This window comes from Oryzias latipes, chromosome 10 (assembly GCF_053564925.1).
Source record: "Oryzias latipes strain Hd-rR chromosome 10, Olatipes_Hd-rR_3.1".
In the NCBI taxonomy this organism is placed as follows: Eukaryota; Metazoa; Chordata; class Actinopteri; order Beloniformes; family Adrianichthyidae; genus Oryzias; species Oryzias latipes.
In genome coordinates, this window is record NC_136246.1 from 11,232,775 (window position 1) to 11,259,082 (window position 26,308).

The window sequence follows — 26,308 nt, forward strand, 5'->3', positions numbered from 1 at the left end:
TTTCTGGTTTCCTGGCAGAATAGCAATTTATTTAAATTTCAACAAAAAGAAATACTTGTTTGTGCTTTGTTTAGTTTAGTCAACAGCTTTGTTTATGTACACTTTATTACACCATTGTTTTTTGATTAATTGTTCATTTGTACTACACATATTTAAAGTCAATTCCATCACTTCAGACTTATGGAAGACCCCATACTCCCCAAAACTAACATGTATATCGTTAATAATTTATAGATGTAAAAAAAAAAGATCTTAAATTGTAAGAAACATTCATTTAAAGCTGCTTAGTGTCAAAATTCAAGTTAGCATGTTCCTTTCAGCCAGGATCAACATCATCTCGGAACGCTTCCATCTGCCTGCTCTGATTTGTTGTGGTCTGGGGAAAATCCAACAGATCCCAAACACCAGCCGGCAGCCTCATCCGCTTTACATCTGAGATCCTGAAGACGCACCTGAGCACAACATTTCCCACTTTTCAGCAGTGATTTTGAGAAGCTGTGATGTCTCTGGGCACATTTCCTCACTGTGATGTAGATCAAACAGGCAGTTTTGGTTTAGATGTTTTTTTTTTAAGGAAGGAATGGCAAACTTAAGCTGGAGCGCTTTACAAATTTGCATGGATGTCTTCGTGTCGCAGCACTTTGTATGTCAACCAGTAAAAGATGTTAAAAATGAGAAAGCTCAGGGGAAAGACAGCTCTAGAAATGGTGTCGATCCGTTTGGCCCGGTCCACAAAGCGCTTACTAAACACTTCTCCATCATACATGGTCATTGGAGGGGGCGGGGAGAACACTGTTGCCCCCTCCAGAGGAGCGCCATCCTTGGTTTGCAGGCAGTGACCGAGTCCGTAACCCCGGAAGTAAAAACCACGGCTCTCCCTCACCAGTTCCTCCTCCTGTGGAGTCAAACAGAGGAGAAAAACAGATTTGACTCCCGCTGACAACTGCAGTTAGCACACGGCTCTCTAATTTCTGCCCGGTCCAAACTGATTTCCAAATGTGTTTGTGGTTTAGACGCAGGAAAGGGCAGCAGAGTTCAACAGAGGGAGAGTATCTGCAAAACAAACAGACCCCAAAAGCACCACACTACTACAACAGGTAATGTTTTCAATAGTTATTAGCTAGTTTAATATTATTTGAAGTAATTCAGTTCAAAAACTTAATTTTATGGTAATAATTTTGTAAATGTTTTTTTAATATTGTAAACTGGCTTATAAATGTTGGTAAAAATATTTAGGTTAATAAATAAATATATTTGTTGATAAAAGCACAAATTTCTCCAGTTTATAGAAAATATCTTTTAGTAAAAACCTCTTTTAAATTCTAATTAACATAAATTTGTAATACAACATTAAACTCACTTTCCAAATGCATTGCACGTTTTTTGCCTTATTTGGGATTTTTTGCACAAACCATTGCAAACAACAGAATGTCAAAGAAGTAAAATCCAGTTGTGATAGTACAGATACAAAAGATAGCGAAAATAATTCTGTATTTAAAATGAACAGCTCTATATTTATATCTGCAGAAGAAAAGAAACTGCTTTGCTTCTTCCAAACCTCACAAAGACCATTTGCTATAGTTTGAGGGTATAAAACTGCAGAATTCTGTTTTATCTTCTTTAATGCATGAAGTGAATCGTTCAACCTTGTGGGGAGAGGATCAGGTGAGAGACACAGATGTTCATAGATGCATGTGTTCAACTATTTCTTAAATAAACCTTTTGCAAACCCTGCAGCTAGTGCACAACTCTGTGACCATTAGAGCAAGCTGAAAAGAAACTGTCAAAGTTGCCCTGCAAAGGTTTGTTAGTGCAACCATGTTAGTGCTCCTGGAGCCTACAGCTGCAATTATCCAGGGCATTCGCAATAAAGCAAAGATAAAAGTAAAGTCATTAGAAGTTAAACTCCTTTTTTTTGTAAGTACAAAAACCGTTAGTTACACAATTTCTTAAACAGGAGAAAAAGAAAAATGATCAAGCATGTTTTTGTTTGCATGTGCTGTTTATGCTTCTGGCCTTGGAGAGTTTACCACAAATGAATAATTTTTACCTAATCGACGAATCACTTTATGTTCTTACGATCCAACCAGATCAATTTGTCTGAGTCAAGTTGTAAATCAAATCGACCTATACGATTATAAAATTGTTTCAAAATGAAATAAATCAATATTTTGGATACTATAACATCAAAACGACAAAGTGCATCACAGCAGAAAACACACATGTGATGGCAGCAAAAATGATCAAGCTATCATTCCAGTCCAACACTTGAATTTGGCAAAAGACATGTGACCATAGAGTAGAACGTTCTAAAAATGTTCCCTTTGAATTATTTTGATGTGGAAAAACAACAGTGGGCTGAACCTTAGGAAACTAAAATGTGACTGGATTTGACATTAATTCTTTTTTACTGAGTCACACTGGTTGAAGTTTTGGATAAAGATGACCTGGATCCATTTAAGGTCACTGATGGGATTGTTCAAAAAGAACCAATATTGACTATAAATAATATCCGCAACCACTAATTATGATGTGAATCAAATCGTTGTTAGAATGGATTGTTACACCCCGAAGAGACAGGGTGGAGATATGTTAGATAACAAAACACAAATTAAATTTGAGTTATTTGATCATGTTTTGAGGTAACTGCTCTTTACTGATCTGGCTAGTCCCCAGAATATTTTTTCAGAAAAAAAATCACAAACTGATTCAGCTAAATATCTCTGTACACCAATACATTCAATTCAAATCTAATCTCTACTTTTTTGGTTCAATTTTTTTCTAAAACTTATTTCCCACCTCTGCCCTTCTGAACCTTCACTGTCTTGCTGCTGACTTGATTACCTATAAACTTCCTGCGTTTCATGGCTGCCCGGTTGTTTAATAGCCTTATGGATACTATATCCTTTTTTTTTTGACAAATTGCACAACAGAGGCGGTCCTCACCTATCCCTCCTACTCTTTGTGAGATGATAGTACATCATGTGCTTAAGTCTAATGGTGCGTTACTATGAAGATAATAGGTGCTCTTCTCTGGTCTTTGCTCCCTGCAGCGACTCAACTTTCTGTAATTAGATGGCATGAGTTCAGTTGAAGCTTCTCTAATTATCTCAGTGTGCTCTGAATAACAAAACAATCCTTAGACTTTTCTTGTTAAGAAAGTTTGTTTCATATGAAATTTTTACTAAATTTGAGTTAGAAGAAAAATCTGCATTTGCCAGTTATCCTATTTTTTTAACATTTCGGTCAGTAAAAACATCATTGAACATGCAATGGCTGCTGCTGCTCAGAGATAACAATACTTAAAATGTGTTTTTTTTTCTAGGCAGTTTGTGACTTTGCACTGCATATAGATTTCTCCATATTCTGCTCAATTACCAAAAGTATGGACCAAAGGAAGCCTTATCCTTTTGCATAGCATTTTTAAAGCTGTCAAATTTTATCTAGACAACTTTGACCTTTTAAATGCCTGCTTAACCAAATGCTAGAGTGGATATTATTAAAAAACTTTGATTTTGTGTATTACTCCCCCAAGGAAATAAGTAACATTTTGATGATTGGTTTTGTTTTAGTCGGGTAGTTAAAGAGTTAAAATTGTAGCTTTTAAACCTTTTTTTTCTTTCCTTTTTTGAGAAAGGTTTAAGCAAATGCAAAAGCTCTAAATCAACTGTAAAGCCCAAAATGTGCAAAGCAGATGATGCTTCAGGTTCAAAATGTAAATACATTTTTTGTTCCAGTTTCAGTTTGATTCCTTCAGTGGTTTAGATTTGCTGTTTAAAGAAATATTTAAGCAGGAGTAGAAAAGATTTTAGAGGGACACGTTGAATGTTCTGACTGTCTGCAACCCTCATGTGTTCCACTTTGTAACAATAACAAGAGTGAGCATTGTAATAAACACATGTAAATGCATTTGTGAGGCAAAAATGATGGGTTCAAGAACACACTGCATGGTGTTTATTTAACAGCCAATAGGTTAATAGCTGGCTGCTCATGGACACAAAAGATTTGCTTGAGTTCTGCCTGTAAAATGCAATTGCAGTAATGACCAGTAGCGAGCTTTTCTACCACCGGTAATCTTCTTGTTACAGAAACGCTCAGTGATGCGTTTAGTGACATGCACGTTTTACATGTTCTTTATGCTTCAAAATTAAAAACTGCCAGGGAAGACACACTTTTGACTAAAATATGCCAGAAAGAACAAAAGAAAAACATTAATTAAACCTTTGTGTTAGAGAAATGATTAATAAATAAATTCAATTCCAGACTGCAGAGGTCAGAGACTCCATCTCATCTCAATATTTCCATAGTGATGCCGAGTATTTTTATTTTTTTTCATACCATGACACTGCCTCCACCAACAAAGTAGATCTTTTGGGGCAGCAGTAATTGTAGGTTCAAATCAGGATCAGTTTCAAGTGAACAATAGTAAATAAAATAAAAAACGAGACATTGTAAATTAAAATGAAAATATAATCTGAAAACAGCTTTAAACTCAAAAGTACACATTTGATCTTTTGCACTAAAGAAATAACTTACCAATACTTAAATTTCCTTGCTTTCTGTTACTAAGATACCTCATATGCAAGTCTGAAAACAGCTGCGAAGCATGGTAGTGTAATTATTATGGTCTGTTTTTTTTTTTTCCAGAGCAGCTTGCTTTTCATTGATGCAGCTCAGTTCTGCATCCCTTCAAAGACAGAGTCATCAGCTTGAGCAGTGACTAAAAATAGTAAACAAGAACACGAACTAAGCAATAAACCTGTTTAATTAAAATAGTTTTGGATAAATTAATGCAACGTTTTTGTTTAGTAGCTTTTGTACATTTAATGCAAACACTTTTTGTGGGTGCATAGTTACGATCGACACTTTAAATTACCCAGCAGCAACAGTAAAAAGCTTCTCAAGTTTCTATAGTTAGGCTGCAGATGTAAGACAAGCAATGCATTATGATACATACAAAGAAAGTATATTAAAATAGACCATAAAAGCTCTGGGGGAGGGGAGGTGCATTGAATTTAAATAGACTTTTAAACAGGTAAAGGATAGAGGGTAAAGTTGGTGATAAGTATATAGGGGGAACAGAAGGTCAGAGGGTGGGGATTATAGAGATCAGCACAACAGGGTTTGACTGTGAGAGAGTCCAAGATAAATTCCTGTTTCAGGTGAAGGTTTCACAACACAATCAACTTGGGAGACGGAACAAAAATTGGGTTGGAAGGTCAAGGTTGACAGAGGGGTTCATTTTTGTTTTTTTTTTTACCCGTGCACAGGCGCTGCAGTGCTGACTCAGATTCCTGTAAGATGGGTTGCTACAGGGGTTATCAACGGCTTTCTGCAACGACTGAACACTCCCAACCTTACTGCCACTCGCCGCCATTGGAGACAAAGTAGAAACAATAAAGACAAAAGAAAAACATTAAAGCAATGAAAGCTGTTTCAATAAAATAAATAAACGCTTTTGATTTTTGTTGCTTTGGAAATAATCATAGCTTGTAGAAGTTTCGGACACAGATATTACTACAGTAAAGGAAAAATGATCTTGAATCTAAAAATATTATCATGTCAGTGAGAATAGGTGCAAACTTTGGATAGAAACAGAGGGTAATGTATTCTGTGAAGATTTCTATGTTTAGTTAGAGTTCACACCAGCTGCTTTCAAGCCAAACAAAAGGCGAGTCCACAGCAACGATTGAACCAAACAAATACTGATTTTTTGGGGGTTTGTATGCGCTGTCAGACTCCAAATCGCTCAAGTGCAGCACAAAGTCATGAGTCAGTACGGCTCTGATAGAAGGTTCACGACCTCAAACTTAGTGGGAGTAAAAGTGTAGCTGATGTGAAGTAGGGAGGCTCTTCCCCATGACAAAACCTAATTTCCTCTCCTCTGCTTTGCTGCAGGATTTGGACAGGATCGCTGGTGAACTCATGGGAACTTGGCTTTGGGTTTGAGTTTCAACTAGTCTTCTCCTGTTTGCTGAAGTTCTTACTGTATATATAAAAACAAAAACAACCTCTTGCTGTTATTGGATTCTTCAAATAAGCAGGAAATAGATTAATTTAAGATTGCAGATGTAGAAAACATAAGGCAAAGAAAAAATTATTTCAATATTTTAAAATAAAATAAAAATTAGAAATAAAGCATTACCCATATATTTGGTTAGAGGCAGGTTTTTAGTTGATAAAAATGAGGCTCTGAATAATTCATGAAATTTGACTTCTGTTAATTAACTGTGTTTTCTTTTGGACGCTCTGCTGCTCCATTCTCATGAGTCAGTAGTCAGACTCATCATGTCAGACTTATGTTTTCCTGAGAACACAACAAATAGAATTGAAGCATTTAATAGGAAAGTTTACAGTTTAAGAAAAAAAAGTAACTGTCTCAACCCAAACCTTTTAACATGATTTATGATAAAATGATTCTTGTTAAACTAAATTATAAAATAAAAACTGCCTTGTTTTTCTTTTCTTTTTTTCTTGGTCTGAGATAGATGTGTACAATAATACTTTTTTTCTTTTCATATCTTACTCAGATAATCTTTCCTTTCATTCCAATTAGCACTCAGGCTTTCTACTATGATGTTTCATTTGTTTCTTTGAATGGGTTCAAATTATCCAGTTTTTTTTAAAAATCTGAGCCAAAAAACCAAACTAATCAATGTACTTCCATTGGTTATCAGCCTGTATATCTTTACCCCTTTCTTTTTAATCAGTCTGTCTGAATTATGGATTGGATCTACTATAAAAATAAGTAACCCCATATAATAATTGGTATCATTTTTGATACAGGCATTTCTGAGACCCCTGTTTTATTAGTATGACACAGATCTTCCTTAAAAACCCATTGTATATAACTTTGTCCATGTTTTCTGCCCTGTATTTCATCATTATTCCACTAGAAGGGCTTTTCCTGCTCATCTCAAAATCGCTGCTTCCCTGAAGACTCAAAAACACTTATAGCGGGAAAGTTTGGCTAATAATATCAAATATACAGCAATAATCAGGCTGTTAACTCACCACAGATAGGAATTAGTCTGACACCCTGGCAGTTCACTGTCAGTGAACTCAGTAAATATTGTAGCACATAACCCATTGGAAATGCATTAAGCACAGTAACCAGTGCCATGAGGCATGTGAAAAGGCTGTTTGTCTTTTAAATTTGGAGACAAAGATACAAGATTAGAGGGCCGCTCGCAGGTCAGCGCTCAGCGTGGAAATGAACTGAACTGAAATGAGCAGCTAGCCTCCTGTAAAATGACAGCCAGCTGTAGCGTGTTGATGCTGTCAGTTCCTGAATATACTGCTTGCCGTAATAACAAGAGGCAAAACTTACTGTAATAGAGGCTGACAATGACTTGTATGTGTGTGTGTGTGTTGCTGCTTTTTTGGAATGTGGTCTGTGGTCTGCCGGCATCAGTATGTGTGTTTTTCTCCCAGAAGCAGGGCTTAGCTGTGCGTGCCTTTATAGTTCACACTTACTATTCTCTGCTGTCGCTGCTTCTTCCTCAGCCGGATGAACTCCTTGTGTTGCCTTGAGACAAAGTTAACTGCTGCATACTCCAGCAAGGCGGCGAAAACAAACAGTAGACACACTGCCATCCAAATGTCTATGGCCTTCACATAGGAGACCTGAGAGCAGACAAGGTCACATAGTAATCAAATAATCAATCATTGAGGCGGATGATTTGAAGTTGTTTATACACACTCCCTTGCTGCTTCCCTTTTAGTAGTCTGGATGGACTCATCTTTGGTGTGACCTAGAATTGCAGTGAGTCAATGGGTGGAGGGCTGTTGACACGTCGCCATGAGACAGGTTACAGTCAAGACGTGGGGAGTGCGTTTCCTGTGCCATTCATGGCAGGAAATACTTCAGCTAGTCGTACTGTGTAGCACAGACTAGGGCTACTCATCCCACTGCTTTTACAGATATATCTGCTAATTATTGATCAGGTGCATTTGAAACAGAGCAAGGACACCTGGAAAATACAAGAACCACGGTTTGGCAGCCCTGGCATGGACACTACACACAGCTACGGATGTAAACAGGAAAGAAAAAAGAGCAATGTTCAACACAGTGTAACCTACTTTTTAGATTTCTTGACTTATCTCATTCAAATAAATTGTGTGTTAAAACACAAAATCAGAGTCATTGCCAAACAACCCTTACATGTGACTTGATCCTTTTGCTGTTTTGTTATAAATGAGTTACTTCCACATCTCACTGTAGTATTTACATGACACCTTTATTTAAAAAAAAATGCCTACGAGGTATTTCACAATTTTTTTAAGCTTTGTTTTGAAGCACTAAGATGTTAAACTTTTTTAAAGCGTATGCTCAAAAATATGAACAGAACAAGAAGCTTTGCATACTTCAATTTTTTCACTTGAGAAAACTCAACATTTTAAGTCAAGTGACTACAGTAAATTTTAAGTTTTAAAATCCCACTCAAACTTTAAAGGTTTCAGAGCTTGCAGATCTACTTTAGGTTAAATCTCTCCCATCACCGGGGAGGGATTTACCATATTTTTTGGACAAAAATTCAAAGACACAAAAAATGCACAACAAATAAGAAAATAAAAATCCCATAGAAGTCATATTGGAGAATGAGACAGACACCATCTGTCAGTTTACTTTTGTTTTGTTCTCATTCCTTGTTTTTTGTGTGGGTTGGTTGTGGCTCCTGGAGGGCTCCGCCCCTTCACCTGTCTGTACCTGGAGTGGCGCACAGCTGCCTACACTTTAGTTAATATATTGTGTTCTATTTAAGCTCCCCTGTTTCTGTGCGCAGTGTCGCAGTGTGGTTTACTGTTTAGTTCTTATGACCTTCTTGGCTTTGCTAAAGGCCTGGGTTGTTATGTTTGTTTGGAATTTTCTTCCCACTTGGAGTGGTGCCTTTTGTTAAATTAAATTATTCTCCTCACTCCACTTTGCCTCTTCGTTCCTGCATTTGGGTCGTCCTGATTCCCTGTAACATAACAGTAATAGACTGAATATATCCACAATTCAGTACTGTATTTAGCTTCATGACACAAACGAGGAATCTTTCATATTAGCGCAACATTTGAACAATTAGTCAGATAACCATGGCAGAAAGAACATGGTAACACATCAACTAAACTCTTTTTATTACTTTAAGTCTCTAAATTTGTTGAATTCTTCATCCTCTGTGTTGCCTTGGAACAATTTTGCAGAGCTCGGCCTAAGACTGAGCGGTGCTACTTCTTTTGCGATGCTGCCAGTAACAAATACTGATACACACCTACAGTGCCCTTTAGTGGTTATTGTCAATTATTATAAAAAAAAAATCCCACACAAGTCGCACCTGAGTATAAAACTATCCAAAAAAAACTGCGACTTTTACTCAGAAAAATACAGCAGGTTAATTGTTCTTTACACTGAATACATTTATTGAGGGAAAAACTTACAGTATGTAGTGCTCAATATCCTTTATTCCTATTGATGTATTTTGTTGCTAAATTATATTGCATTGTCTCACTATGGTTTACACAGAGCTTTAAAAAAACTGTTGTGTTTTGTCCCAACTTTCAGCACAGACAGTGTACCATTGTATGCACAGTCATGCCAGCAGTCTATACACTCACCTTGGGCAGTGAAGCTCTCGATCCTGAGCTTTGTGTGGTCATCGTCAAAACGGTAGTGATACCCAGACCAACTCTAGCGGGTGCCGCATCCATATTTATCCAGAAAGACACCCATGAAAGGATAACGATGAGAAGAGAAGGGATGTACATCTGAATCAAGTAGTAACCCATCTGTCTTTCCAGGTGGAACTTCACCTCAATGCAGGTGAATTTACCTGCAACCACATGATATGGGTTATATATATGTCTGAGTACATGTTGTACTAATAAAAACTGAATAATAAATATGGAAACATTTTTAGATCATATTTTGTTCCAGAGGTGTCAAACCTAATAGAATAATAACCATGCATCTTATTAAAAATAATCCTGTGAAAACACATCAATTCAGTGCTCTGAGTTTTATTCAACTTAAAGCTCTAATGAACCTGTGTTGTAGTGCTTTGTGCAGTAGCCCAAATCCTTTTCTTCTTTCAGCACAAACTGGGGGAGTGTAAGATCATCAGCCACTTGAACAGGGTTGTCAGAAAGCCATTCAAAAATCAAGTCATTCATGGTGTAACCGACTGAAAAATGACAGAGACAACACAAGGAGACAGGAAATATATTACAATACATTTGAAATGTTTGACCATGTCTTTCCCTTGTGTTGTTTGTAAACCAATAGGAAGAATGTGAGTTTAAAACAAGAACACTCACTGTAGCAGAGCTGTTTTCACATAATCATCATCAGCAGAGGCAGGTTACCGTTGACATACAAAGATGATAACTAGTATTTCTAAAGAAAATACTTCCTTAAATAAAATAGCAAAAATCTAAATGATGACCAACAAGAAAGACCGCTTTGGAAGTTTGCAGCAGTACACTTGTCCAGTCGTTCATTATTGTATAATGTAACTATCTCTTCTACTAGCTATGACTTTAGAAGAGAATAAAATAAAATAAGAAAAAAAGAAATTCACCTCCCTTAGTATAAATTGGATATAGTTGGGGCATTTCTTTTCACAAGCCTCATCTTAGCATTAATTATAACACCTGTATAGTTCAGAAACCGTTGAAAACCATCTTGTTCTGATCCTGGCTCTATGTTTGGATTTTAGGTTTTAGTGGGACAGTATCTGTTCTGGCTTTTTTTTTTCCTTTTTTTCTCCCATTTAGAGACTACACCTATGTTAACTACCCCCCATCCCCCCCAAAAAAACCAAAAACAAAACAAAACAAAATAAAATTGTAGTGGAATAAATTGAATTCAATATTAAAGTCTCAATATCTTTTGATCTATTTTCAAAGTGTTCCCAGTGGTCTTTAAATTATGATGATGCCGTTTTCAGTTGTGTTGTTTTCTAGGACATAGTTTCTGCAGAGCGGCAGTAGTTCAGTACAAATCTGCCTCTGAGTTGTGGGCGGGGCCGTTGGGACTAATCAACCCTGCCTTCCTTTTCCCTTCCACTTGTTGAGAGCTCAGAGCAGGGAGCTCTGAATTTTCTTCATTGCAAATACAATCTTTTTCAAAAGAAGGCATTTTTCGTCAGCTCCTGATTCACAATGATTTGAACAAAGAAATACCCAGAAATGCAATTTTAATCTTAGTTTTGTTGATATATATATATTACATATATATGTCCTCCATCATCAGAAGAACCAGTTTAAAACACAATTTTCAGCACAATGGGTCTTTGAATACAATTTGATTAAATAATATGCTGAGGTGCTTTTCAAAGTTAAAAAACCTCCAAAGTATAAATTTTTTTTTTTAAATGTGATGTATTTATAGTTTTTTTATAATAGTAAGGTTTTACAAAAAAACAATATGTTTCTGTATACTTTCTTCAGGATATTAACAGAAAATGTAAATGCTGAAAGATGGGTGTCTTTGAGTCATGACAGCAATTTGTAACATGTCATATATTTTTTAATGTGTGACATTGGCTTATAACTCCGAAATGTTCACCCCTCTGAAATCCCTATGAGAACGCTTCAGCTAATGAGATTTGGAGCGGCAAAAGCTAAGCCTTGTCCAGCTGCCCTCCTGTCTGCCACAACAAAGGTCACACAGCGTAGCCACCACTGCAATGTCACGTCCGTTGGAAGATTACAGGGCATGGGATGTGAAGAGCATGTCTATCTATAACAGCCACAAATTCTGTATGTTTTTCGATGCATCCCTTCATGCATACATTTTCTCCTGGTTACCTGGAGCCAGTTTGCTGCAAAAGCAGCCAAAGCAGAGATGCTCAGCTCTTTCTCCTCTACATAAACTTCCTCCAGTTCTGCTAGGGGAACTCCAAGGTGCACCCAGGCAAGCCGGGAGATATATTCCATCCAGTGTGTTTTGGGTCTTACCTAGGGTCTCCTCCCAGTAGGACTTACCCAGAATGCCTCCCTAGGGAGGTGTCCAGGAGGCATCCAAAAACAGATACTCGAGCTGCCTTCTCTTGAAGTGGAGGAGAAGCAGCTCTACCCAAGCTCCTCCTGGGTGCCTGTAATTGTGCTTCTCAACCGATCTCTTAGAGTGTCCAGCCACACAGAAGAGGACATTAATTTCAGCCGCTTTATCCAGGATCTCATCTATTTGGTCATGACCCAAAGTGCACGACTGCAGGTGATGGTAGGAAGATTGATTAACTAGTAAATCCAGAGCTAAGCACCGTTTTCACTACAACAAATAGACAGTGTTACTGGAGCTGCTGCACCTATCTGCCTGTCAATCTCATACTCTATCCTTTCCTCATTCTTGAACAAAACCCCAAGATACTGCAACTCCTCAACTTGCAGCAAGAGCTCTCCACCTACCCGGTGAGGCCAAACCACCACCTCAAGAACGATGACCTTCAACTTGAAAGTGCTAGTTTTCATTCCAATCGCTTAGCACTCAACTGCAAACCGAGTTTCAGGTTAACAGAATACAAACAATAGCAAATATCTAAATATCTGGTTTAGTGAAAACTTGAATATAGCCATTATTTGCTGACAAGCTTTGAAACACACATCTAAACTGTCTTTTCTGGAACGATTATTATTATTATATCAGCATGAACAGCATGCGATAACAACTTGGTTGTCCTTGTATACCTGAATAATACCAATAACTGCTGGGACCACCACTCTCAGAGACATAAATTATTAAGATCATATACTCAATCCCAAAAGCACCAGCCTGAAAAACAGCTTCACTAAAAAACACTTGTCTTGTTCATGAGGAGAAATCAATGTGCTCAAATCAGATTGAATAAGAATGTTTTTCACAATAATATGTTGTGCTTTTCCGCTGCCAATTAAAGCAGAGGAGCACAAAACAAAGCAGTGTTCAAGGTTGACTAAATACAAATAAAGTACATTTGCTGAAATGTCTGTAATATATTAGCAGGGTAAAGTATCGACCAAAATCTATGCTTATATGTCATACATTTTGTCTCAGACAAAATGCTTTTTACTTGTCATTTTTCAGGTGAGTGCACATTAATAGTCTGTGAACGGCAAATTTGGGCTATGATACTCCAAAGAAAGCAAAAAGATTACTGGTATTGGTTCACCCAAACCTGGCGGAAAACCATATTTATTTTTTTATCACATGTCTATCTCACTCATTTTCATGCTGAACAGATGGTGTTACAGTAGCTCCAGTAGTGGTGAAACCTATAATATATGTGTAACAGTGCCAAGGTCAAGGTGATCACACCCTTGGGTGGTGTACTAGAACTTGTCAACACCAAGCTGGGATCTTCACAAGGTTTTTATTCAGAAAAGATGATATCTCCTTCAGGTTACTCAAATAAAAAAAAACAAATTCCCTTAAAGCTCCCTTTTCCACTTTCTTACTGAGTTTAGATTATCTATATTTTATTGTTAACTGTTCGTTACGCATAGATTTATAAATACAATATGCAATGCACTATTAAGCTGCCCTTGATTAATTTTTGGAATGGCTGATTCAAGGAGAGTGTTATGGTACTTTGTTTTACCCTGGCTTAAACCTGTTTTCCTTTGTTCCTCTGATAGGGAACTACAGGTCACCTCTAGGCGCACAGGGAGGGTCACTTATAATAAAAGGGACACTGAATGAAAATTCCATTATTTATATCCTGGAAATTGGTTTCCTGAGGGCAGATCATATCTGCTAAAAGCAAGCAGATTCTGAAGGGGGAGAATATTATTTCTACCTTTTGTTATCAAAGACTAACAAGTTAAATTCCATTTGTGTACGTTTAAGGCAATATAAAATAATACAAACTTTGAACCTCATACTTTTTTCTGTAGTATACAAAAGTGTGAGCTAACAAAACTTAATTTTTTGTTTGTTTGAATAAAGTTGATCTTTGATTATTTGGCAATGTCTTTTTTTTATGTCCAGCAATTCTGTCACAGCATTTCTTTCTGAAAAAGGACATCTATCAGCCCCCAGGTCTTTTTTCCCCCCTCTTTTTGAATTATTTTTTAATAAGTGTTAAATGCTTTTTTTTAAAGTTTATTTTTCTTCAAATTTTCTTCTTTTTAAAGTATTTTTTCTTGACTCTTGCCGTTGACTGGTAACACACTGCTTGCTCTTTAATATCTTTCTATGAAGGAAAAGTGTGTATTTAATGAATTGATGTTACATTTGCAGTATATCAGGGTTTTGTAACCTTGAGTCATGCTAAAGCTAAAACAGCTTCCAGCCTTATGGCAATTACGATTTTTGACAAAATAAAGACAGTTATGTCTTATTATTATCAACTGTATCAACTGTAGCTAGCTAGATAATCAAGCAAAGATTTGTTTTAATTTAAGTACTAAAAATGTTTTGACTTTTGTTTATGACTTTTAAAAAACACATTTATTCAGTTTGTAGTTGTCAGAAGGCAATATAACCCCACTACTCACGATAAGATAAGCTCCTTAGCGGATGTGGTGCACAGTGTTTGTTTCACTTCACAGATTTTTTGTCTAGGGAGGCAAATGTATTGGGGTACCTCATTGTGTGTTTTCCACACATGGTGTCACTGTGTATAATGTGCCTTACTTATTTGGACGAAAACCAAAAAAATTCTAAAAGAAAGAAACGTTTTCACTGTGGCATCAATGTCAACATTCTGTGAGTATTAAAAGCTGATTTTGTCGGTAAGTTACTACAAATTCACCCTTGAAACATCCACGAACACACAACGTCACTTAATGGACGAGCAGCGCCACCTGACCACAGTGCCGTTGGGTTGGTAGTAGACAGTCAGATGTTGCAGGTGAACTTGGTGAGTCTCAAAGTGTCATCAGCAGACCTGGACCAAGACACATAACTACTGGCATAGTTTGTGACAGACCCAGGAGTTACAGACCGTAACACTTAGACATGGTTTAGAAAATGCAACACAGCTGCAAGCCCATTTACCAGATGTGAGGGGTACTAGTGTTGTATAACAAACCATTCACAACAACCTCCACCCCTTTGGCTTGAATGCCAGACGACCATTGCAGGTGACTGTGCCTAAACCAAGACACCGCTGTGAACGTTTGAGGTGCACAAGGACATGTGTCCTACAGAATGCAGCAATAGTCTGCTGCCAGTTCAGTGATAAATACTGGGTCACCTAGCACAAAAAATGATGGTCATCACCATTGCTGGAGAAGGCAAGGTGTGCGATATGCCGAGGTCAACATGGTTTCCAGGGTTGGTTTAGGTAGAGGAGGTGCAACAGTCTGGGCAGGCATCGCTAGCCAATGCAACACCGACTTGATTAATGTAGATGGTCCAGGCGATGCACGTGTCAAAGGTGGGCCGGAATGTGTGTAATATTTGTGCTGATCCTTAGTATTTCTTTTGGTGTTGGGTGGTTTTGTATGTTGTGCTGTTTTGTTTAGTTTTTACTTTTGCATGCGGTTTAATTTTATTGGATCATGGACCTGATTACACACACCTGGACCTCATTGGGCAGAACCCCTCACCACTGCATAAATGGAACTCTGAGCAGTTGCCGGAGGAGCAAGCACCTGAGGCAGACGCACGCAGCGCAGTTGAAGCGTGCCGCAAGGAATGAAGCTCCGGTTGAGAGCCAAAGGAAGGCGGACCAGCTGATCGCCTTGAAGACGTAGCGGGAGCCGTGTGAGACGGGGGCGTCGACCGTGTGGAGGAACGCCGAGGCTGACCGAGAAGTTGCGTGTGGGACCTGAAGGCCTGACGATCGGTGCATAAAGGAAAGTCTGCTCTCCCGACCGGCCTGGATGCGTGTGGCTGATGTTGGTGTAACACCCTGAAGTTTTTCGTTTTTTTGTGTGTTCGTTTCAGCCGCACAGACGCTGGTTTTTTCCCCTCCACGGCCGGATCCAACGGTGGACTTCGGGGGGGGCGCGGCTTTGGGACTGGACTCTTTTAGCTGGGACTTTTAAATCAAATTTTTATGTCTTTTATTTTTTTACCAATTTACAGCTGTTTTTAGACTACTATTTATTAAATCCCTTTTTACATTTTTAATTGTTTCTAGTCATTTTTGCACAGTATTTTATCGAGCTGATTCAATCACCAGTGTGACACACGTTCTTACCTGAGACATAATAGAACCATCGGCATCTCCCAATTCCACCAGACCACCTCAAACTTTCTGTTCATGAATGAAGATGCTCCACTACATTATGCCAGAAATTTCACAGTTCAACTTAAGGAGTGCCTCAAATGGTATGACCAGTGATGACCCCTGACCTGAACTCTATAGACCACATCTGAAACCAGCTGAAGCCTGGAGTCTGGAGGATGGTACCCCCCCCCCCCCAACCCCACCCAAGTGAACTGGCAAAACTGCATGTAGCACTAGTTGAAGGGTGAAATGCATTGCAGCAAATTGTTGTAATACCAAAAATTGAAATGGTCAATTTTTGTTATTAAGGGCTATCTTTATTATTGTTATAGGTTTGGAGGTAATACATGTCAAACAAATGAAAATAGGCTTTCTTCTCATTCATTATTAATGCATTCAAAGGGAACTTCTATATATTTCATAATAATTTAGACCAAATGGGAAAAGCACTCATGTAAATAAGAAAATTCCTAACTTATTGTAAGTAGTGTACTTTGAGTATGCAAAGTGCAATTGTCAGGTGACAGAATCTATATGTGGACAAGTTCAGCAGGAGTTGGAGCAGCAACTTAGCTATATAATTTCAATTTCAAATATGTTGCTGATTTGTGTATAACAAATGCCCTGATAACATAAAGTTATTCATTTCCTTGTGCTTTCTTGTAGCCCAGATATTACATTTACTCATAAATGACTAACTTTCTGCCGTTTTATCCCTTTCGGGGTCATGGGGCTACCAGAGCCTATCCTGGCCACTTGTGGGTGAAGGCAGGGCACATCCTGGACAGGTCGCCAGTCTGTCGTAGGGCCACAATCACACACCCATTCACTCTCACACTCACACCTATGGACAATTTAGAGTTGCCAATCGACCTATGAAGCATGTCTTTGGACAGTGGGAGGAAGCCGGAGATCCCTGGAGAGAACCCACGCATGCACGGGGAGAACATGCAAACTCCACACAGAAATGTCCCCTGTTGATGTTCTGTTTCAGGTCCCCCAGCTGGGAATTGAACCAGGGGCCTTCTTGCTTTGAGGCAAGCCCAGTGACAAACATTTGTCAATAAAAGTTTCAGGATCTTGTAACAGCCTATTTTATTAATCTGAATCCATTGGGGGAAAAAACCCACACCCAAGAGGAGCGCACATTCATAAAGGGCAAACTTGTTTGTTAAAAGTTTTTGTGACTGGCTACTGAAACTACTTTATTAATGTCTTCGATTGCCAAGTTATGGTTTGATAAATTCAGTGTTAGGGGATCCCCCTTCAGTACCAAAAATCACATCTGCACTGTCAGGACACCAAATAACACCATTCAAATAAAGTTACAGGTTACAGGGAAACAAACTTACATTTCCCACATCACTGTCACCTGTTAGATAAAACAATGTCAGCCACTTTGCTGGCCCAATGAGAGATCAAACGTGTGAAGCCAATGGGAAACAAAAAGAGATCTGAGAGGAAAAAAAAAAGAGAAGAATTGAAAACTCACAGCTTTCGAGCTGCATTGTACAGGTCTGAATGTCCATTGGGAAATTCTTCAAGTCCATAGGGCAGGACAGGATTAGAGTGAGCCTGAGATCGGAAAACAGAGCGGAAACAGGATGAGGAACGGGAGGACACGACAGAAGCAGAAGGAGACTTAGAAGAAAACACAACATGTTATGCTGATGGATTAAAAGATCTGTGAAACCAATCACTGGAAAGATTTGAACTTAAATCAGTTGGATAAAACACAGCTGATCTAAACTAATTCAGATTGGAAAACAGCTTGAGACACTCTGCCATTTGATCACGTCTTGCACCACAGTAACAGGGAAGTAATTGGTGTAGGCATCCTGCTTTTATTTGTTGTGGTCTTGATGCATTAAGCCTTCAAGGATTCTTAGCAAAGAGAGAAAGAGCTGTTTGGGAGTGTGTCTGGAGAAAAGCTGTGTAATTACCTGCTGTAATGCATTGCCCAGAGGCAAGACAAGAGCCGCCGGCAATACACACACAGGCCTCAGATTGATAATATGTTTGGATGACACAATATCTCTTCCGCCAGCAATAACGCAAAACATAAATACCCCAGTGATCGGCTCTTCTAATGCAGCTTAGATAATGTCATGGATTTGGGGCACAAAGATCCAAAACTACCAAACGTAGTTTGTAAGCAAATCAAGAAGACGTGGTATAGGAGGTTTCTGTGTGCTGCCAATGCTGTGGGTCTCTCAGCTGCAAAATAGATCAACTAGATAACTCCTAAAGATGAAAACATCTCTGCATTCTGCACTGGAAAATTATAGCACATTGGTGTAATTTTCAAAAAAAGGAGTTGGTAAACAGGTGAGATTTCATGGCCTTCTTAGATTACATTTCTTCATTTTTGGTTTTTGCTTAAATTTTTGCATTTTGGTTACTTAATTTTGCAAATACTATTTATCCATTTTGGGCGTCAGGCACAAAAGACCTGTTCTCCTGTACTGTTGACTAATATGTTATGTTCATACTGGTTCACTGCTCTTTTCCGATATATATTAGACTTGCTGTCATATAATTTTAACACAACCCTCAATTTTGAAATGGTTGGCACTTACATGAATTAAACATTGACAACTTTCATATATCACTACCAAATCAGAGTCCCTGATTGGTCAAAGATCAACTGGTTTAACTTTGTACGTAGAGGCCAAAAATGGATTTAAAAACTTGAGTAGCGATGCATGAACACAAGTTTTTTTGAACGTGGAAGGCCAAAACGCGCATTAATACTCATTTATAAAGGCGTTTCATTGAAAGTGGCTGCTTAAACATGCCTAGTGTGATCGTAGCATTACAGAAGTTCTAGCCGATGTACTGCAATTCAACAAATAGTAACATTTTCAGTGTTGGAAATTGATTCATGAATGACTAAGAAGCCTTCTTAGTGAGAAGTATTTCTTTCTGTGTTCAAATGGACAGTTTTTTTAGATAATTTAACTTCAGGAAACAAATTCTGTTCAGAGGTTTCAACATTACCCTACTTTTTCCAGCTGGTCAACAAAACAACTCAACTATTGCTTTAACGTACCTGATGCTGTAAAGAACGCTGCCATCTTGGAAAATCCTTAGTAACTTGTTATCAGTGGTGACCTCATGGAAGTTGGCTCCCTTTTCGTTGGCAAAGAATAAATCTGGCTTCCAGATGGAGTCTAGCATGGAAGGATCCAGATCTAGAGAGTTGTCTGGGTATTCACTGTATGCCAGACGGGGGTCGTTCCAATTTTGTCGGAGGAATACATTGAGCCTGTAATCCTGTGGAAGAACTTAGTCCAGTTATTTTCCAGAGGAAAAATAACCTGTGTGGCACAGATCAAGGCAAGATAAGATGTAGAAGTTTCTAAAGTTAGAATATCATTGCTTTATTCATGTTTCCCAGCTAAAAGAACAACTGACTTGGATAAATGTTTCCAGATAATCTTCTTTGCACACTTTTAGGACCAAATGTACATCATAGTAAATACAGTTTATTACAATGAACCCTACCAGAAACAAATGTTGCTTTTCTCTGATAAACACATCTAACACTAGCCTTGCGGGCTGCTCAGCAGTAGGTTAACTGTATCAGCACATGCAATGACACGAACATCTCTGGGATGAACCAGCCTCGGGATCAGCCTTCTGGACCTCCCTGAGATGATCCATTGCTGCACTGAGCTGACCCAGTGACATCAGAAGTATAGACCTTTGCTCTCGCCTTCCCCATTCATTTTTTTTCTTTTTTTCAATTTTTCATTTTAATTGCAGAGTAGACAGTTCATTATCAGCATGTCAGTGACCCGTGGGTCTCTGAAGGTTGCGCTGTCATGCTCCAGGAAACACAAATGAGAGAACGGCTTTAGTAGCAGGGCGATTAATAAAGACGAAGGCAGAGACCAAAGGATCTTTTTTTCCTTTAAATTAGGAACTTTGCAGGCAGCAAAAACTGAAATTTCACAAGCCATAATCATTAGGTGCCTTCAGGAACGTATGTTTTAATTAAAGGAACATAAAAGTGTTCTGTAACGTTTTCAGAGTACATCTTTTGTACAAGATTTTGAATCCAAAAACTCTCCTTACCATCGTGGTTTCTGTGATCGACCCAAAGCTGTTGATGAAAATATTGCAGGTGACATTCACCGGAGGGCCTAAGGGAACAGAAGCAAACACTGAATGTACACATAGTTCCCCAAAATGGGATTTATGAGATTGCAATGGTGTCCACATCAAAAACACCTATTAGTGTACCTCTCCTTTGGGTTAGGAAAAAATGTCAGCAGTTTCTTTATTACTTTTCATCTTCATGCAACTTTTGCAACTGAGTTTGTTACAGGAACTCGAGTCATGCCAACTCCAGTTCTGACGGTGGAGGGGCTGCTTGTCACAGGCTCTCAGGGCATCTGCTTTTTTCAGGCTTGTCACTTATGATGACAAGTGCAAAGCTTTATAGAAAGAAAGAAATCCCATGTTACTACAACACTGAAAGTGTCTGTTCATAGTCCTATATCTAATCTTATTTGCACTATAAACAAACTAAACAAATATGTTTTGGTATGTTTTTGTTTTTATCTCCCTAATTTTCTAACAGAAAATATATTTTTATTTTTTATTGAGTGTATATTTAGATTATGGTCTTTAGATTATTTTGTACAAATTTGCTCTTTCTTTGATTTAATTAAAAATTTATCAATCAATTACTATTTTAATTACTGGTGAGGATTCAGTGTTACTTATTACAATATTGGAGCTATTCAGCCGCAAAGTTTCTCGTCTTAGATTCCAGCTAAGACGAGAAAAACAAAGCAATCCATGGATCTAGATGCCTACAGAGTGAAGCAGGGAGTTTAAAGACCGTCCAGCGTATTTACTATGTCACAAATAATTTTCTTTATTCATGTCCTCCATAATCAGAAAAAGGTCACAAGAACACCAAAAACAATTCTCATCAGAGTAGGTCTTCAGCGTTTATTGAGTTGTGTTGCGTCAGGCACAAAACATTGTGTTTTGAGTGTTCTAAGAAAAAACTAGATCTTTAGATTTGATGCTTTTTGTGTCAAATTTGCCTTTACAGTTACAGCATATTAAATAAATGAGACCAAATCAAACATTTATTGCTGTCACTGTTTTTAGTGTAAAGCTCATGAGAGTGGTCAGTTGTTGAGCTCTCACAGCACACAGGTGCAGCCTGCTGTTGCTTCCAGGTAACAGATTACCTGGAGGTCTACTACCTTGGCCTTCACTGTACCTTTGAAGTTGGGTCGGATGCGGGCATCGTATCCTGACGTTCTCCCCATGAGCTTGTCCAGGAAGTCAGAAGGTGATAGCTGCGGTCCGGCCCTGCTGGCTGGTTTTATCTCCTCCTTACAGGAGCTCAGTCTGACATTATCCAGGAAAAAAAAAAGGAGAAACAAGAAACAAGGATTTGAGCACCGTGACGGAAGAGTGCGGCAGAGTATGAAATGTAGTGGTTGTGGCGACGGGGAAAATCAAATCAAACAAAATGAGAACAGCTATGAGCAAATCAGTCATCGGCAAAAAAAAAAAAAATGGGAAATGAGGATGAAAAATTTTGTACAGTTTGCCTCAGCTGGTAACTAAAAATGTATCTCTTCTGAATCATTTCTGAGACTTATTGCCTTTTTCAGAATGTAACCAGACAAAAGAGCAACAGAGGCAGAGGGACACTGATCCCTTTTCTGTGCTTCCAGCTGCTGGCTTCATTTCAGCAGTGGTGCTGACGGATTGATGGCTCACTTGTAATTCTGTGAATGTCCCACTGTGAAGAAGGAGGAACTGATTGAAGCACCAGGGAGGTTAAAACAACCACTGACATGAATAACCAACACACCAGACATTAAGACACGTCATCTTTATTCATTAAACCCCTGGCCTTTCATTCACAAAAATATACAGACTCAAAAAGTAAAACAATCTCCAAGAGAAAACTGGAACAAAGCAGTATGAGTGCAGGTCAAATTTCAGGGCAAAGGAACCAGAAAAAAAACTGACTGCCGCCGTCTACATTCGTGACCACGCTAACGAATTTCAGAAAAAGTGGGCGGCAGCAGCTAATCATGAAGATTCTGTCGATGCCTCCCCATCATATGGTGCCATCAGTAACGATCCACAGCCCTACTACTGAATGAGTTCAACACACAGTAAAATGAAGCACGTAGCATTAAATGATCAAAGATTGCAAATACAGGCCGCATCTTATAGCTAAGGTCTGTTGGAGTGGACAAAACATCAGGAACAAAGTTAATATTTCAAAAATGAAGTTCTGTGGGTGATAATCCTTGCCTCAACTTCTGATTTCTTTGCTTTATTTTGTTCAGTAGTTTGTTAGATTTCTCTATTGAGTTTATAATTTTGTTTTGTCCTTGTTATTGGCAACACCTGGTTCCTATTCACAATAACCACAGATGCTTCCTGTTTATTTGACTATTTATCAGTGTCCATATGGTCCCAGCTGTTCCTTGTCAAATTTCTTGCCCCTTTGTGTTCTCTCTTTCTGTTGGGTCACATCTGAGTTTGTCATGTTTAAGTGGAGTTCTTCGGGTTTTTAGTCTTTTCAACTAATGGAAAATAAATCTATTAAGTCTCTGCGAATGTCAGTCTCCATTTTCACGACTGTAGGAATTATACTTTAGGGATTTAGCAGAGCAAGAAGCAGCAAATCATAAAAAAAATAATTTTACTGACATGAAATTTGTTATAAAACACAAAAGAAAAGCTGTCATTTGGTTTATTTTAGAAATAAACAGATATTGAGGACGGTGAGGAGGAGCAAAGCAGTAAACACAGCACATTTCAGGAAATAATATTCTACTTGTTGGATACTAAAGTGTAAAATACTATTTCATATTTCGGTTATTTTATGTAATTGTTCTTAAGGGTGTTTTTTAAAAGATGCTATATCTATTAAATATGTTTTAGTTATAGACAAAATAACCATCCATCCATTCAATGTTTCCAGGCATAGGAGATGTAAAAAACATGAAATTGCATTTTTTTTAAAAAGGTACATTGTTTTTGTTCATCTAACAGTTTTCTTCAGTAACACACTTCTCTAAGTTTTCTGCTTGCCAGCATACTGTAAAGCTTAACTATTCGCTCATCTATGCATAATTTTTCAGGACCACTAAAACCAACATATTCTCTAAACAGAGACAGATGTACAACCGCAACCCATCATCGTAGCATTCTGTATGTTAACACAAACGCACAATGTTTTTGCCTTCAACAACCTGTCCTCACACCTCTGCATGTGATGGCCTGTGGCTACGGCTGTTCTCTTCTGATCGAAACTCACGTTAGGAAATGGGATTTAGAATACAATGTAATTTAGGCTAACACATTCATCTTCAGTGACATGACCACTGCCACTCCTGAATTGTGAAAGAAGGGCAGTGGTTCCCATGCAGAGAGAGGAAAGGAAAAGCAGGAGTGAGGAACTTGGAACTTTAAATGTAGGGACTCTGACAAAAAAAATAGTTGGTTGGCTGACAAAGGACAAAGGAACATATCCTGTGTGTTTAAGAAACCAGACTGGGAGCTGTTTTATCATGTAAAAAGGAGTAGGAGTGACCCTGAAGGAGTAGTTTGCTGAGAATGTTCTGGGAGTGAAGAGAGTGTCAGATAAGGTGACGAGTCAAAAGCTGTGAGTTGAAGGTCTGACGCTTCGTTCACACTTGGCTTGTAAACGTTCGTTCGAATGTCCGCTTCCAATGAGAAGTCTCTGCCAACATGTGCATATGCGCATTTCGTACTTCCCTTCAAAACTCTTGCATTTACGCATCACTACACAAGTTTTAAAGTCTGTTTTGGGGGTCTACGCACAAAACGCGTGCGCTAAAAATTAAGCAAGTTGAAATTTGACGAATCGGGGACTCAGATTTGGTAGTGATGTATGGATGGCGTAACTTTTAAAAACACAGAATTGCCAACCGTTTGAAAATCGATCATGAAAGAGAAATTAATAATTGCAGCTGCCCGGCAGGAATTACATTACATCAAGTCTGTCACATATCAGAATAAAGCTGTGAAAGAAAAAAACTTTGAGAAAGCTTCAAGAAATTTGCACTTTGATATTCTACACCAAGCCTCTGTGAGTACATTTGCTAGTATTGGGTAGGGACGTTCAAGAATGCCCATTCTTGAATACACTACACATGTCCGGTGTGTATGTAGCTTCACATTGAATGTTGTCAGTGATTATGTCCCACAGGAAGGAGTTGGAGGATGAAGAGGGCAAGGGCAGAGCATAGGACGAAGTTTGTGAAAGTTAAAAAAGTCAAAGTACTGAGTGAGTTTTAGAGAGGTCTTCAGACAGGCTTTGGTAGATCAGGAATTCTACTAGATATCTGGACAACTACAGCTAAAGTGATCAGGCAGACTGGGAGGAAGGTAGTTGGTGTGTCAACTAAAATGAGGAAAGCAGACACGGAGGCTTTGTGGTGGAATGAAGAAGTTCAGGAAGAAAAGCTCAGCTAAAAAAGTTGGACACTTAGGGGAGACAACATCAGACAACAGTACGGGGAGAAGCAGCAGTTTAAGAAAATGGATAGAAGTGCAGGACGAAAATCTCTGCATCGAGCGGCCATATTGGATTCATTTTCCTACCCTTTAAACGAGGCACTAAAAACTTCACGTGCCCAAAGCTGAGTCCCTGCTTCGACGGCGAGGTTGACGCAGTGCGCCCGACACCCAAATCAGGTCTGTACATTGACTTAACAATGAAACTCAACATCCCTGACGCTCTGTAACTATCGCTCTGTGACCTGCGCATTTAATTAACACAACAAACCTGTTAAAGCACATATTTGAAATTGCAGCCCCTCTGTGTGTTTTCTTTCAAAATGAAGTGTTGTCCAGCATGAGCGGGAGTCTGCCTGCAGTCTTTCACTTTGAAAATCGACCAAATCCTCAATGACTTTCACACGTTTCATTTTCTGCCAGCTCCATCTGCTCTATGCAGATTAACAGTGTTTAGTCGCAGCTGAAACTCAAACACATCCAGAGTCCTTCAGCAGACTGAAGTAGACTCAAGCTTGTGGCATTGAGAGGCACTGTGCTTCTGCTGGTGGGATCCCACAGACAGACCAGAATAGCAAAAGAAAATAAAGGAGAATGGTGCTGAAGATGGAAACTCAGTATAACAAGTTGACAGTTCTGCTTGAGAAGTGACAACAAATATGACAGCATTAGAGCTGTCTCTGTGTCGCTCAAGAAGACCGAGAGGAAAGCTGGAGACACAGAAGCATCTGGGAAACTCTGCTCAGAATAAAGGCAATTTTTATTAATCTATACTTCTTCAATAATCCAGCAAGAATCATAATACACTTAAATATAACCTATAAACAGCAGGGATCTAATGATTACCCATCTCAATCATTGAAATGATTCATGTTCCTTCGATCCAACCAGATCGATCTTTCTGAAGCAGCCTGTCAATCAACCTATACCAAAATGAAATAAACCAATAATCGATATTGAAAAAACACCAATTTGATTCAGACCTAGTTAATTTATTTTACTATGATGTGAAAAATGCCAAATTACATCACAGCACACAACACACATGTGATGGCAGCAAAAAGTAATTTGTCCCTCATTCCAGTCCAATGCGGGGAAACACTGAATTTAGCAAAGACATGTGACCATACACTGTGGTAGAATGTTCTAATAATGTTCCTTTTGGATTGTTTTGATGTATTTTTATTAACAAGAGTGGACTGAACTTTAGGAAACTAAAATGAGAATGGATTTGACACTCATTCTTGCTTACTTGTTTTTACACATATTTAATTTACACTTGATTATCCTGTTAGAAATTCAAGGAATCTGGAAAACTTCACCTGCACTGTTCACAACCACGTATTTATCTCTGAGTCACACTGGTTGAACCTTTGGCTAAAGATCAATTTTAGGTCAGTAAATTGGATCGTTCAAAATGAACCAAAAACGACTATGAATTATATCATCAACCACAAAATTATTATATGAATCGAATTGTTGTTCAAGTGAAAATAAACACATTATTTTGAAAGGAAATTGTACTTCAAAAGTATCTAAAACTATATGCAGCAATAACTGGATAATATTATTTTAAAGGGATTTCTAAAAATATTTTGAAGAATAAGTAAATGACTGCAAATTATGGCAAA

The 26,308-nt window shown here is 38.3% G+C and overlaps 1 protein-coding gene across 1 annotated transcript in view; it reads right to left on the reverse strand.

The window, feature by feature from the left end:
• The window catches only part of glra4a (glycine receptor, alpha 4a), a 63,976-nt gene continuing 37,668 nt past the window's right edge, over nt 1-26,308 (reverse strand). Inside the window, exons 2-9 of the mRNA XM_011479898.3 lie at nt 21,388-21,518; nt 20,223-20,290; nt 19,195-19,418; nt 17,635-17,717; nt 10,029-10,166; nt 9,601-9,815; nt 7,477-7,626; nt 1-895 (exon numbers count right to left, since the gene is read on the reverse strand). Coding sequence (XP_011478200.1) covers nt 605-895; nt 7,477-7,626; nt 9,601-9,815; nt 10,029-10,166; nt 17,635-17,717; nt 19,195-19,418; nt 20,223-20,290; nt 21,388-21,518 — 1,300 coding nt within the window. The 3' untranslated portion in view covers nt 1-604. The remainder of the gene's footprint in view (nt 896-7,476; nt 7,627-9,600; nt 9,816-10,028; nt 10,167-17,634; nt 17,718-19,194; nt 19,419-20,222; nt 20,291-21,387; nt 21,519-26,308) is intronic.